General features: G+C 40.0%; 1 protein-coding gene across 1 annotated transcript in view; it reads left to right on the top strand.

The window, feature by feature from the left end:
• LOC138185890 (neural cell adhesion molecule 2) overlaps window positions 1-13246 on the top strand; it is a 311634-nt gene that overhangs the window by 226493 nt on the left and 71895 nt on the right. Inside the window, exons 2-3 of the mRNA XM_069125212.1 lie at window positions 2064-2196; window positions 3563-3771. Of these exons, the coding sequence (XP_068981313.1) occupies window positions 2064-2196; window positions 3563-3771 (342 nt within the window). The remainder of the gene's footprint in view (window positions 1-2063; window positions 2197-3562; window positions 3772-13246) is intronic.

The following is a 13246-nucleotide window of genomic DNA, read 5'->3' as shown; positions in this document are numbered from 1 at the left end:
TAAATTTGCTCATCAAATCTACTCATATTTCGTCAGTCAAGTTACAGTCAAATAATATAGTGAAACAAAAAATGTAATAGCACGAGTCAATAGATAACTAAAAGCCTAACAAATAGCTTCAGAAGAACCATCAGATCGCGCGTCTGGCGTAAACAAACTTCGTTCCAACGTTCTTAACAGGCTCATCCCACTTAATCAGAAAATTGGCTGCAGACTGATGCAGCATCCACGCGATTAAAGCCATTCACGCGATAAATAACTCGCGTCCGAAACCAACCAATAGCTACCATTTGTTTCTACGCGTGTTTCATCGTTGCTGTAGGGTACAGTATCCAGTATTTGTTTCGAAGATAATGCGTCGATCGCGAGGTCAATGCTTTCACCGCCGCCAGCGCAATGTAAAACGATGATTTCTCATTTCGTACGCTCGTCTTTAATCGTAGAACGCTCGCATCTGGGTCACTGGAGGACAACTGGAGACTCGTTTTCCCGGCAACGACGACGAGTAGAGCGTCTTCGTTTCGTTTTATTTTTTTTCGTTTTATTTCATGTATTTCTTTCCTGTTTCTCCACTTCATTTCTTTCCGCTTTTGTTTTCAGAACAACTGGTTAAGTAGGAGGGTTTTCATGCGGACCGTGGAGCACAGAAGCGGCATTTCACCCGAGAAACGAGCTTTCAGAAAACGCGCGTTTCCGTACGGTATTGCGCTGATCAAGGGACGCGTGACTTTCCCGGCTCGTCGGAAAGGTCAACTCTCGGAATTCCCAACCGAACGTCGCGATGGAATTTTCGAGAAATTAATGGTCGTATATAGAGCGTTGGAAAAGAAACGTTTGAAACTTTGAGTGGTCGTAAAAAGCGCCAAGAAAGAAATACTTCCTCTAAAATATAATTTTGCATCGGCCTTGCAAAGGCTGTAAAAGTTGCCTATAAGGAAAATGCAGTTAAATTACAGCAGCGAGTAGAAATTGTGATAAATGGAGAAAAAATTCTGTGAATAGAGCATTGAAAAATGTATATATGTTAACGACATGTAGTCAAATAGAAACATGTTGGAAACTATTAAAAATGTACGTGCTTATTTTTAAGCTATTTAAATATACGCACTATCAATTTTCAAGTTTGAATTTTCTGAGAACAAAAAGAAGATAAAATAAATCGGAAACCGTAAAATTCTGTTAAAGTCCCGACAGTTGATATCTCTCCTTTTCCATAGTTAAAATAACCGGTTTAAACTAAATACATTACCATTTACAACTCTCAAAGTAAAACATAAATCGCGATTATTTTCTAGAAAATACGTTCTCCGAGGACGATGCCTTCTGGATCGGTTTTCTGAATTTTGCATGTGGTCCGCGGCACTCGGCCGCATAAACATGCAGGTGTGCATTACGGATACGCTACGCGAGTCACTACTTTTGAAGAAGGCGGCCCATAAATCTTAAGTTCGTTCCTTCATCCGAGCCGAGGGACTCGCAAAATATAAATCATCATTCCGGATTACGTGACTGACAAGTTTCCACCAGAAAGTTCTTAGCCCTTCAACGCGCTTCCTACAATACTATCTCATTGACGTATATTAACATACAAAAAATCATGTATCTCTCACTCCAACTTCTCTTAGTAACTTCAAGTAGAAACGTCTCTTGTTGTCATTGCAAAATGTTACATATACCATTTCATCGATGATACTGTGCAGGAAGCGTTAGTTTGTGCCTTGAAAGTTAAGGAGCATTAAACCACGAGCCATTAGCTCACAAGGATAGTAGAAGATCTCAACTTAGTTCAGATTTAGTATTGGTTCCTCGCCATAGGTTTCTTCGCTCAAAATACTCAACATTTTTCGAAATATACCTATTTAATACGTCATACCCGAATTTGTTATATTGTTCGTTATTTAAACTCTAAATGGAATATATTGAATAAATTTTCTACCACTGCCATCGCCTGATCTTTTTCTAAAAAATGGTTTTTCTTCTTTCAGGTGAATTACGATAGATTTATCCAAATTAATGAGAAATCGGCATCGCCATTAAAAGTTTCGTATTTTTCTCTGTTTCAGTCCCGATATCGCACATAGTGGCGCTTGTCGGTGATCCAACGTACCTTCCCTGCGACATATCAACCACTCACGAAGGGGATTCGGTGCACCTAGTGCTGTGGTACCGCGAGGACCTCGGTACATCCGTTTACAGGTAAGAAGCAAATCAATTTGTACACAGTCCTTTATGTGCACGATCAAATAGCCGTGGGTCGTTTCTCTATCTGACTACGACAGCCTGGTAAACCAGGTCGTCGACGAGGCGCAAGGTTAGTGTGGCCGATATCGAGCGAGGCAAGCAGCAGTCTGGTCGCGACAGAAAATTTATTCCACGTCGAACGAGTCGCGACGGTCAACCGGAGTTTCTCCTTCAATGATTCGCCGATGTGACTTCATTGATTATGTTTCAAAGTTAAAGCTTCCGCTCGTTTAACAGCATAACGTATAAACGACATGAAAACGACATATACGTGTTTGCATTTTGAACTTTCTTATACAATTGAACTGATATTATTATATTTAACGAGTCACAAGTTAGAATTAATCAATTCCTTTGCATAGAAGTAGTACATTTCATAAATAAAATTTACATTATGCTCGAATTATCTATATGCGCCACAGTTTTTCTCAATAGTTCTTATTTTGTCAGCCATTAATTTTCTTTATTAAAATTTGCTACCTCTGTCGAAAAGATAATAAATACATCCATACGATGCCGCTTCGTCACCGCAGTTAAATCCCATGTTCTAAATAGTACTAGAAAATTCATTATACGTATTTAGAAACGAATGAGGGGCGCTCGCGTTATAGTTCATATTCATAAGTCCGTTTTTATCGTGACTCTGTCTGTAGTCGTGCGCTGCTTTTCAAATACGTCCACCTTTTGTACGAAGGAGCTCGTCGTACTAACGCCAAAACTAATGGGAATCTTAAAACGCGCACGTCTGACGTTTACATTTAAAACTGTCTGATTCATTCGCGCTACCTCATGGTAGTTTAATTTATTCAGCATGATACTCCGGGCATACGTCTATCCGCTTGTGACGTTAATTAAAATAATTATGATAAAACTTCGGCACCGTTTTCTACACTCGTCTTAAGTGCTCTGCAAACTCTTCATACGAAATCTGGTATCTTGTGTCTCGCTCAAATAAACGGATCATTGTTGAAGGACCACTACCATTGTTAGATTACGTTCCTACTATATTATCACAAAGACGTAACGTTGTATCTAGTATCTTAATTTTGCACGAATAAATGATGTATAAATTTGAGGATTGATTCAAAGGATATGCGTGTAGGCCGATATGTATAATACACGTGAAATACAGTTGCGTGTGTGGTAAAAATGTGCTTATGAAGTCTTTAAAAACGTAGAGCGATTTGATTGCTGAAGACTTCAATATGAGTCGTCGTATGGGAACAGCAGTTTCTTTTTTTTTTTTGTAATAATTAATAAGTCACTGTTACTGTTTTCTCATTCAATCGTTTTTCTTTTAAATTGTCGTATGTTCATTTAGTGTCGATGCGAGGGATCGGGATTTTGGTATTGCCGAACGATGGTCGGACGACACTGTGTTTTCGAATCGAGCATATTTCATGCCGGACAAGAAACCAGCCGAACTCGGCGTGGACCACATAAGGGAAGAGGACGCTGGCATCTACAGGTGTCGCGTCGATTTCCAGATCGGCCAGACGCGAAACTCCAAAGTCAATTTAACGGTGATAGGTAAGTACTTTCCACCCTTTCACTTTATATTTTTTATCCTTGATGTTCGCCGTTAGGCTAAATTTATATCTGATGAGACAGATATCACCTTTGAGGATTAGAATTTCGTGGTGCTGTCAGAATTTCGTAGGATCATTCAAAGTCTAACAATATATCAGAGTATAGTAGAACGAAGTTTATACGAACTTGTTGAGAAACATATAATTTATATGATTGTAGTTAATGTAATGAGGGTCCATTGATTCCTCTCACTAGCTATAATTTTTCGTCCATGTAATAGGACTTTACGTTCGCGTGAGTAGATTCATTCAACAGTTCGTTTAACCAAACTGTAACTAAAATTTCATGTAACTAAAATAAAAGAAGTTCATAAAAACGCGATTCTATTATATTGAAAACGCAGCTGCTGGAGATACGTAGAATAAAAAGTGGAAATACTATAGCGCCGATAACAAGCACAAGACTCGTACAGCGAAACTAGAAATACACTAATGAACGAAGCACACTAGTCGCCAATCATTCGCACTCACTCATTCGATACGTTCCGTTCTCGTTCTGAATGGTCCTTTAAATTATAGAAAGAATTTAGACAACACTATCGTTCAACATTCGGGCTCTATACTCGGTCACAAAATCTATTTTTAATGACAGTATCGCTGTGCGTATGGAATGAAAAAAAAGTCGATCGAAAGAGAAATACTCGTAAGTAAATAATAGAAATTAATTCGACAAACCGCGATACTGTTTCTGTAGAGAGATTTTCTTTTCATTCCATTAGAAAAATTGCAAAAAAGAGAGAAAAGGGGAAACAAGAGTGGCTAAAACACGGTCGATACGCAGCATCTGTTTATTCGCGGGGACGTCATGTTGCGTGAATACCTGTCGCACGTGGAACGCGATCGAATATTCGCCAGCACATATTGTTGTCGAATGGCAAACAGAATTTCCTGTCGGTAGACAATAAAGAGATCTATCAGCTATCGTTCGAAATCGTGCTTCACGTTTGAAAATCCACGAACAATCGACACCCTACCGGATAAAGAACGTCTGTAGCGATGATACTGGCTTCGATAGAATATCGCCACTCTGCGTTTCTATAAATCCACGATGCCATTTTTCCCACTTGGCGTTCGTGAAACTCAAGATACGCGTAGTCTCGAGTTCCAGCGAGTTTTCTGCGCTTACAACTCTATCGTTCAGCTAAGTGTCAGGAAAGAAATAAACGAATGACGGTGGACGCCTTTGGCCACTAACCGAGCGTCTCCGCTAAGCGCACGCAACAACACAAAAAGAGAGATATATATTAAGATAAAACTATGCCAGCTGTCGTGGGACAATAGCGTGTCGCACCATGTAGTAGCATTCTCCGAGAGTTGCACGCGTTTTATCTGGCCGGCGCATCACCGCGCTTCGAGCTTTTAACGTTCCTCGCTGTCGTAACGATCTATACACCAGAAATTCGACAGGATCGTAGAGAATCACGTGACTTTTTGAAGCACGTGCTATTATTATGACGGTGGGAATGTAGTCCTTCGATGTTAAAATCGATCGAGAGATCAGAGTGATACACGATGAAAATTATTGACGATTTAGGAATCAGCTTAACAAGAATTTTAGTCAATTTATACGTTGTCACATGATCCAGCAATGATAGACATTTGGAAAGATATTTATTAGATAATCAAAAACAAATCATTTACGAGAAATATATCTGAGTGTGTAAAATTCGCCTGCAAAAGAATTAGCTTTCCAGGAACTTCAGTTGGAATTTCGAAACTAAGAAAAACTAGAATCGATCAGATGAATTCTCGATAGTTCTAGTAGTCTAACCAAACACAGCCCTATTCCACTTGTTCAAAACTACTGCCAATAGTTCCTCGAAACGATTAAAATATATCCTTCTTTCTTCTTTAAATCCTTAATATTTCATGTACACACAAAATATATGTTTGACCCAGTGATCAGATACGAGTTCACTTTGTTGGTCGGACCAAACGCTACGTCGTTCTACTTATCTAGATTCACCGCCGACAATTAGTCAAACCTACTATCAATTTTCTTTTTTAAATATCCAATATTCTATGTACACACGAAATGTATATGTTTGGCCTGATACTATTCGATTCTATTAAACTAACCTAACATGCTCTTATTCTACTTATCCAGATCTATTGCTGACAGTTTCGCGAAACCGACTATCTTCCCTTTTTTCTTTCGAATCAGCGTTCTATGTACAACGTGTACACGCGATATACATGTCTGATCAGACACAATCTGATTCTACTAGTCAGACCAATTACCGGCGATGCAGCGAAACCGAACAAAGATTATCTCTCGCTATTCAAATCTCCCATTTTCCTCGCGCATATTGCACGGAACAATTCCACTAAAAACGATATTATTTTACTTGTGGCCTGGTTTGGGTATATTAACGACCATCCGTTTCCATCGAGGCGCGTGATGTCCACAAGGATTGAAATCGGTCGATTAATGCTCGCGATACGCCGAACAAAGGAACGATAATATTTATCTGCTACCCGGGTAGGCCGATTCGGTCAGAATTTTACGAATGAACGGCGGTAAAAAAAAACCGCGGGACGCGTTTAAATAAAACGCGATATCGCATAACGTTTTATTGCGCGAATGAAATCGTTAAAGTCGTAAATATCATAGTAGAAACGTGTGACTTGCCTTTTTCGCTCGTGAGCACAAGCACGATTCTTTATTCTCGTGATTTCATTAATCATTGGCGATCATTAACATGAATATTTATAGAACGAAATAATCGGACACGTATCTATTTAGAAATTAAACATTTGTATTCTCGATACTTGTTGCATATCCATACGTTGAAGTTCGCATAGAGGCTCTAAATGATCGAATGTGGTGAGTGTTTATAAACCGCGATCCTCCGAATTCGACAACGCGGTTAGGTTATGCTCCAAGTTATTATTTCTCATGGCTACGAATATCGAGGATGTGAAATGTAATCTAGGATTCTACAACCGTTATAAATTGGTTTGATCCTTTATTCAACCTCTTTGATCCGACAAAATGGCGATAAATGTATTTGTTTCTTGGATGAAAAATATGTGACGCAAACGCGATACATAAGGATATTCCCAGTGGAATTATATCTCAGATAAAATTGAAACTTTTCAATTAGAGATAACTATAATTCGACGATAAATGTTTACGCAAATCCATATTTCTTCAGACCCTGACGAAGAAATGATTACTTGAACGAAACACATAATAATGGACAAGAGAAAGTTCGTTTTGCTGCATTTTAAAAAAAACTTTGAAAAATAATAGAAAATGAAATTATGTTTGACAAGAACCACGAATAAATATATACCCTGAAATAAATGACTATTACCCACACGATAAAAAATGTCTAATACAAAAGTTACCAATACTCATGCATCACACATACCGATCGCAAGATTTTCTTTGTCCGCTATTGTACATCGCATCTCCTACATATCACAATATGTGATTTACTTCAGCTAACCCTTCTGCTTAACCTTCTTTACAAATTTAAATTCTTCATAAATGGATCCGCGGTTTAATCGTACATTCTCCGTCGCAAAAATAGAGGATGATTGCATTATTGAATCTGAACTCTGAATCACCAGAGTGTAAAAAAATCTAGAAAATAGATCGTGCCATGAAACCTCCGTTAAAACACGTAGAAATATATTGGGAAGGTAGTTTGGTTCGGACAGCTTCGAAGTATCGATCACTGGTCCGGCTAGTGATCTTTGGCACGGATATGAAGTCTCATCGACTTTAACGAGGAACTTCTCCGTTGATTTCGATTTTCTTTCTCCAACCGGGGAAGAGATGCACGTCGACACGAATATGGTTTCCGGAGATCTTCGTTTCCAAGAGACGCGTCTCATCGTCTGACTACCATCAGAGCACTCGTTCTCCGATTTTTGCTTTGACTTTCATTTCCTGAGTCGCAGCCGGATACGAAGGAATCGAAGTCGGTGCAGAAACACGAACAGACCGATATACAGTCTGTATGCGATGTAATTTACGTTCCTTTGGCACGTTTCTCTGGTTACGGGTGCTCAAGCACACGATACTGTTACGAATCGTTAGTTGCGTAAGTCGCTTTGAAGCCGTGCCGATTTCGATGTTGTTACCGTTAAAGACTTAGCGAATACAGGACTGAGATTACGTAATTGGCTATCGACAAACGGAGGAACGTTAAACTCAATGGTTTGGTCGAGGATAGTTACTCATTACGACGAACAGTCAGAGTAAGATGTGTACAGAAACTTGCGCTGATTAATCGGGTTACGTAAAGTAGAGCTGTTTGAAAAGTTAAACGTTTGCAAGAACAATATTAACTTTAGTTATATACAGAATTTACAGTGGCTACAAAAAGTATTTACGTATATCCTTCGTTCCCAATGAAGCGCTTCTTTATCGGGTTTATGTGTATCTCGTTTGAATAATATCCAATTTTTGTAAGATTAATTAATTAATGTAAAATATCATTTATTTTAACAGAGGCGAGACGACATTTAAAAAGAGTGCAATTCTTAAATAAACAAGCTATTATGTCCAAAAAATGGACAATCGAAACGACTTGTTACTTGTCCTCGTCAGCTATCAAACTAGTTTATTGGTTCATGGAAAAAGAGAAACACAGGTGCAGTAACCAATATATTAAGAAAAGAGCTGGGAAGTAATGGAGTTTCCTTTACAGCATAATAAACCTCATACATAACATGATATAAATCATTACAGGAAGACGTAAACCAGTCCCGGAACAAATCGACGTTATTCCCAAGCGTCTCACATTGTCTCGAGACATCCTTCCTACTTTATGTCTAGGGATACGTGTGTCCCTGCAACTAGCCTATGGTAGCACAGCCCGAGAGAATTTCTCGTACAATTGGGGAACGAAAGGATTGTCCCTAAGAGTTTCACGGTCGTTGCAAGCTCAGCTTGGTTACCTATGTCTATAGCTCGGTTCGTTTCCGGCTGAACGTCACTGCTGTATTCCACTTGACGTTTCTACACGCCGACGTGTCATTACCGAACGAACAAGAGGAAATGACAACGTCCGGAGAAGCCGCGACGCGTTCCACGGACACACTGGTAATAAAAGCGCCCGGCTGAGGTGAGCATGAATAAAAAGGTATGAAAAGGAGCGGCTGTTAAAAGGAAATGGCCGAGGAAAACCACTATCAAGTGGAACGTACGGGAGAGAGGGAAAAGAAAAACAGCTGCAATGGACAAATAGGTCAAGAAAAGAATCAGAAGGAAGACTCTATGGAGGACCAATGAAAAATGAGTAGACGCCAGAAGACAGGAGGATGGGGAACATGTCGGAGAGCAGAGAACAAATAGGGCAAAACAATTGCCAAGAAAGAAGAACGAGGGGTTGGCGGAGAGAAGTTGAGCGAGACAGAACGAAGAGGAGGCGCGGGAGTGGGCGTGTTATAATGAAACGCCGTGGCGTGGTGAGGAGAAAAAAAAATCCAATTAACAATCCCATTCAAGAGTTATGGAGATGCTGCCCCGCCGAGAAATGTTAGAACATTCGTTGCACGTTACCGTTTTCCCCTTACTCCCTGTGTCCCGTGGAATTTTTCCCGCGGGATAATTAGCTTCTCCCCTACCAGCCATTTCGCACGATCATCCCATCTGACCTGACCCACCTCTTCGGTGCACCCTCTTACTCACCGAGAGTGTTGCTAGTCACTGGTGTTGGTAAACCGTTTCCAGATGAACGCCAATTAACGTACATTCCTCCTTTTCTCACTGCAGAGGAAATTACAAGGCTCGTATCGGTCTCCCTCGTCTTTCTTCCGCTATTTGCCGAACGGACCTCCGCGTCACGAGCAACTAGCCGTTTCCACTGCACGTATGTCGGACACCGGATGCCGCAATACCGCTGTGTTTCCGTTCCGAGCACCGGAATTTTTCGGAAAGACGCCCTTCGACCAGCACAAGGGTCAACGAGGCATGGTTCGTGCAATTTCCTTCCTTCGAACGTTCCTTCGAGCGGGAACATCCAGTCATGAGAGTAACTGACGATAATTAAATTAAGAATTGAAAATTCCGATAATGGCGTTGACAGACAGGTTTCGGATGTATAGAAATTCGTATTTGACAAGAATATAAAAAGGTAAAGCAAGAGATACGGTTGTCTGGATGATATACGTAGCGAACGAAGTTTCGATTTTTCTACAAGCAGATAGGGCTGGATTTCTCGTGGGACCACAAAATTTTTCATTGAGTCTGCACGAACTATAAAATTTACCTTGCTAGCAATACGTGTTACGTTTTACGCAAACAAGTTGAAACATTCTCGGAGTTGAAAACTGGATAATTTGATCGTGTGACACGCCAAAGAATCCTTCGAACCTCGATTGCAGAATTCAACGAACAGTATAGAATATTGCTATTCTCTTAAAATGAAAAACTGAAGGCATTTCTACGAACATAGAGAATCTTTTGAATTTCAAATTAAAATCTTATTTAGAAGTTTCCACTAATAACTGGAATACTAGATATACTAAATATTATTACCACTCAAAATACTAAATACGGAACAACAGAATAACTGAAACGCAATGGCTGCCAAAGTTTCGTCCGTGAGACGAATACTCGCATAGTGGCCGGAGCGTTGGTAGTTGTAAACTAATTACGCGATGATGCTAAATTAATTTTCACAAGATTCCGATCGTTGTTTCTGACCTTTGTCACGGGTTTAAGCCCAGAGAAAGAGGTCTCCTTTGTGCACCTTTGGGAATACAAGTTGCTCGAACACACTTCTCCGAGACTCCTTCTGTGTGCGGCAGCTTGCTGTTCTGTGTAGTGCCGCATAGCTCGCCGTCTCTTTGTGATACGACGTTTGTTCAAGTTCAAACGGTGCTAGACGAAAGCGAACACGTCTGTGCTCGCTTGGTCTCTCGAAACTGTAGTTAGACACAGTGCAAACCAAGCGTCTACGTCGGAAGAACATACAAGAAGGCGATGGCTTTCGCGTTCGCGTCGAGTGTATACGCGCGAGAGATTTAAATCGTCGCGATTCCTTCGACTCTTTGGGTTGACTTTGGTCCGATCGTTTGTACGACGAGAACAAAGATGCTGGGCACGGTGTACAAGGGAAGACAAGGGAGAAGACAGAGAAGGAGTGCAGACTTGGGTCGCATTCCGGTCCGATACACCAGGCCGTGTATCAAACGAAGAGGAAGAAGGTAGAGGAGGAAAGAACCGACAAGAACCGTCAGCGGCAAAGAAGCTTTTTATGAACGCACCCGACAATTTTTAAACGAGAGAGAGGAAGTACATAAGGTGCTTCGGTAAGATCCGGCTTCACGGAGCATGAATTTTTATTAAACTTTAAACTTTCATAGTTTCTACCTATGCATATGGGGTAGACAAGACGCAAAGGAATGGGGAGATACTGGAAACCGTTTAAACGTACCAATGAATGACGCGGAATGCAGGAACGACACGGAATTAACGTTAGACATGCCGCTTTTCCTCGCCAAGTTCCTTTTGGAACTTTATCCCTCTGTTTGATAATATATGGTTGGCAGTCGTATGTCGTTGATAAACGTTTATACGTTCACAGGAAATTTAACGCTATACGGATCTCTGATTATCGGAGAATTGTTAAAAGTCTACTGCTTTGATTACAATTGACTTTTATTCAAGTAGAAACATATCTGTAGTATCGGTGGAAAAAGGGCCTGTGGTGCCACTCGATAGCAAATACCACCACTCGACACTAACTAGTGTCGGACGACGGTAGCGCAGTGATTAGCGCATACTCCATGATGAGACAAGACAGACTGAACGCCAGCCAAGGGGGAGGAACAGCAATCCTCATAAAAAACCCTATGAAATACAAAACAATTCTAAATGACAAAATAACAAGTTTTAAAATCCTAGAAACAACGATCATAAAAATAAAAATAAGCAATAAGAAAAACTTATTTATCACTGCAGCCTACGCAACCTACGGAAACCGGAAAGAATTTAGCGACGAATTCAATAAACTTTTCGAACTCTTACAGCTCAACAAACCGGAAAACTACTATATAATAGCAAGCGACCTTAACGTAAAACATACAAGTTGGAAAACCGAAATAAACAACACGAGAGGCAACTTCATTAGAAACTGGCTAGACAATAAAAGCATTCACTTCAAAACAAACTTATACAGCTCCGAGCTACCCTCTTACCCAAAAGGAGGCTCATACCTGGACATATGCTTAACAGATGCGCGACTAAAATTTCAAAACCTACGTCCAAATAACACCCTTAAAACCTTAGCCTATGACAGTGACCATAACGCCCTATTTCACATAAACAAGAATACATCGGACCTCCTAACACACGAAACACAGACCGAGGCACCCAGATACAATTACAAAAAGACAGGCTGGAAAAAATTCCAAAACATACTCAAACAGAACTGCGACCTAAAGATCTACAACAACGTCAACCTAACAAACAGTCAAATCGACTCATTCATAGACGAAATAGAAAAACATACACAAATCGCTCTCCAAAAATCCGTGCCAAACATAAAACAAAAAAATTCATGCGAGTCCTATATCAACAATAAAATAAAAGAACTACAACGAGACAAAAGCTACATACTCTCCAAAATAAACAATATAAAATACAACTATTCTTACGACAAAAGAGAAGAATTAGAATTCCTAAAGTACCTTCAATACAAAATAAAAGCACATCTGAAACAAGAAATAGCAAGCTCCATAAACCATTACTGGACAAACAAAATAAAAATCATCTCCAAAAACGACCCAGCCAACATGTTCCCACAAATAAATCAAATCTTCAGGCCAAAAAAGGACAAAACCCCACCCCACCTCTCAAATTGCCCCCAGAAAAAGCCTCCCTCATTCAAGAAGCAGGCATAACGACACACAACACCACCAAAGACACCGAGGGTAACTTCATAATAGCTAAAACAACAGAAAAACTAGACATTATCGGCACCCACTTTTCCAAAACACACACACAAAACGAACACCTAGGCCGAGAACAACTAAACAGAATTATCATCGCCGAAACAAACAAACTCAAAAATGAAATGGAACAAGACATAACGCTAAACAAAACAGTCCGCACATTCTCAAATGAAAACACCGCAGACAATCCCAAACAACCGGAACCAGAAATAAACTACTTCACAAATTACAATCAACTAAACAAAATCTTCTCCAAACTAAACAACAAAAAATCCTCGGGCTTCGACGGCATCCCAAACATCTTACTCAAGCGCCTACCGAACAAAATAAAATGGTACTACACAGTACTCTTCAACAATGCACTAAACAACACATATTTCCCCAGAAAATGGAAAAAGCCAAATTGATAGCTATAACAAAAAAAGATAAAGACAGCTCATCACCCGTAAACCTACGACCCATAAATCTCCTCCCCAACATAAGCAAAGTATTTAAAATAA

This window comes from Bombus flavifrons, chromosome 13 (genome assembly GCF_040668555.2).
Source record: "Bombus flavifrons isolate JBK064 chromosome 13, iyBomFlav1_principal, whole genome shotgun sequence".
NCBI lineage: Eukaryota > Metazoa > Arthropoda > Insecta > Hymenoptera > Apidae > Bombus > Bombus flavifrons.
The sequence above is the reverse complement of the archived record's forward strand: the minus strand, read 5'-3'. Positions and strand labels throughout refer to the sequence as shown.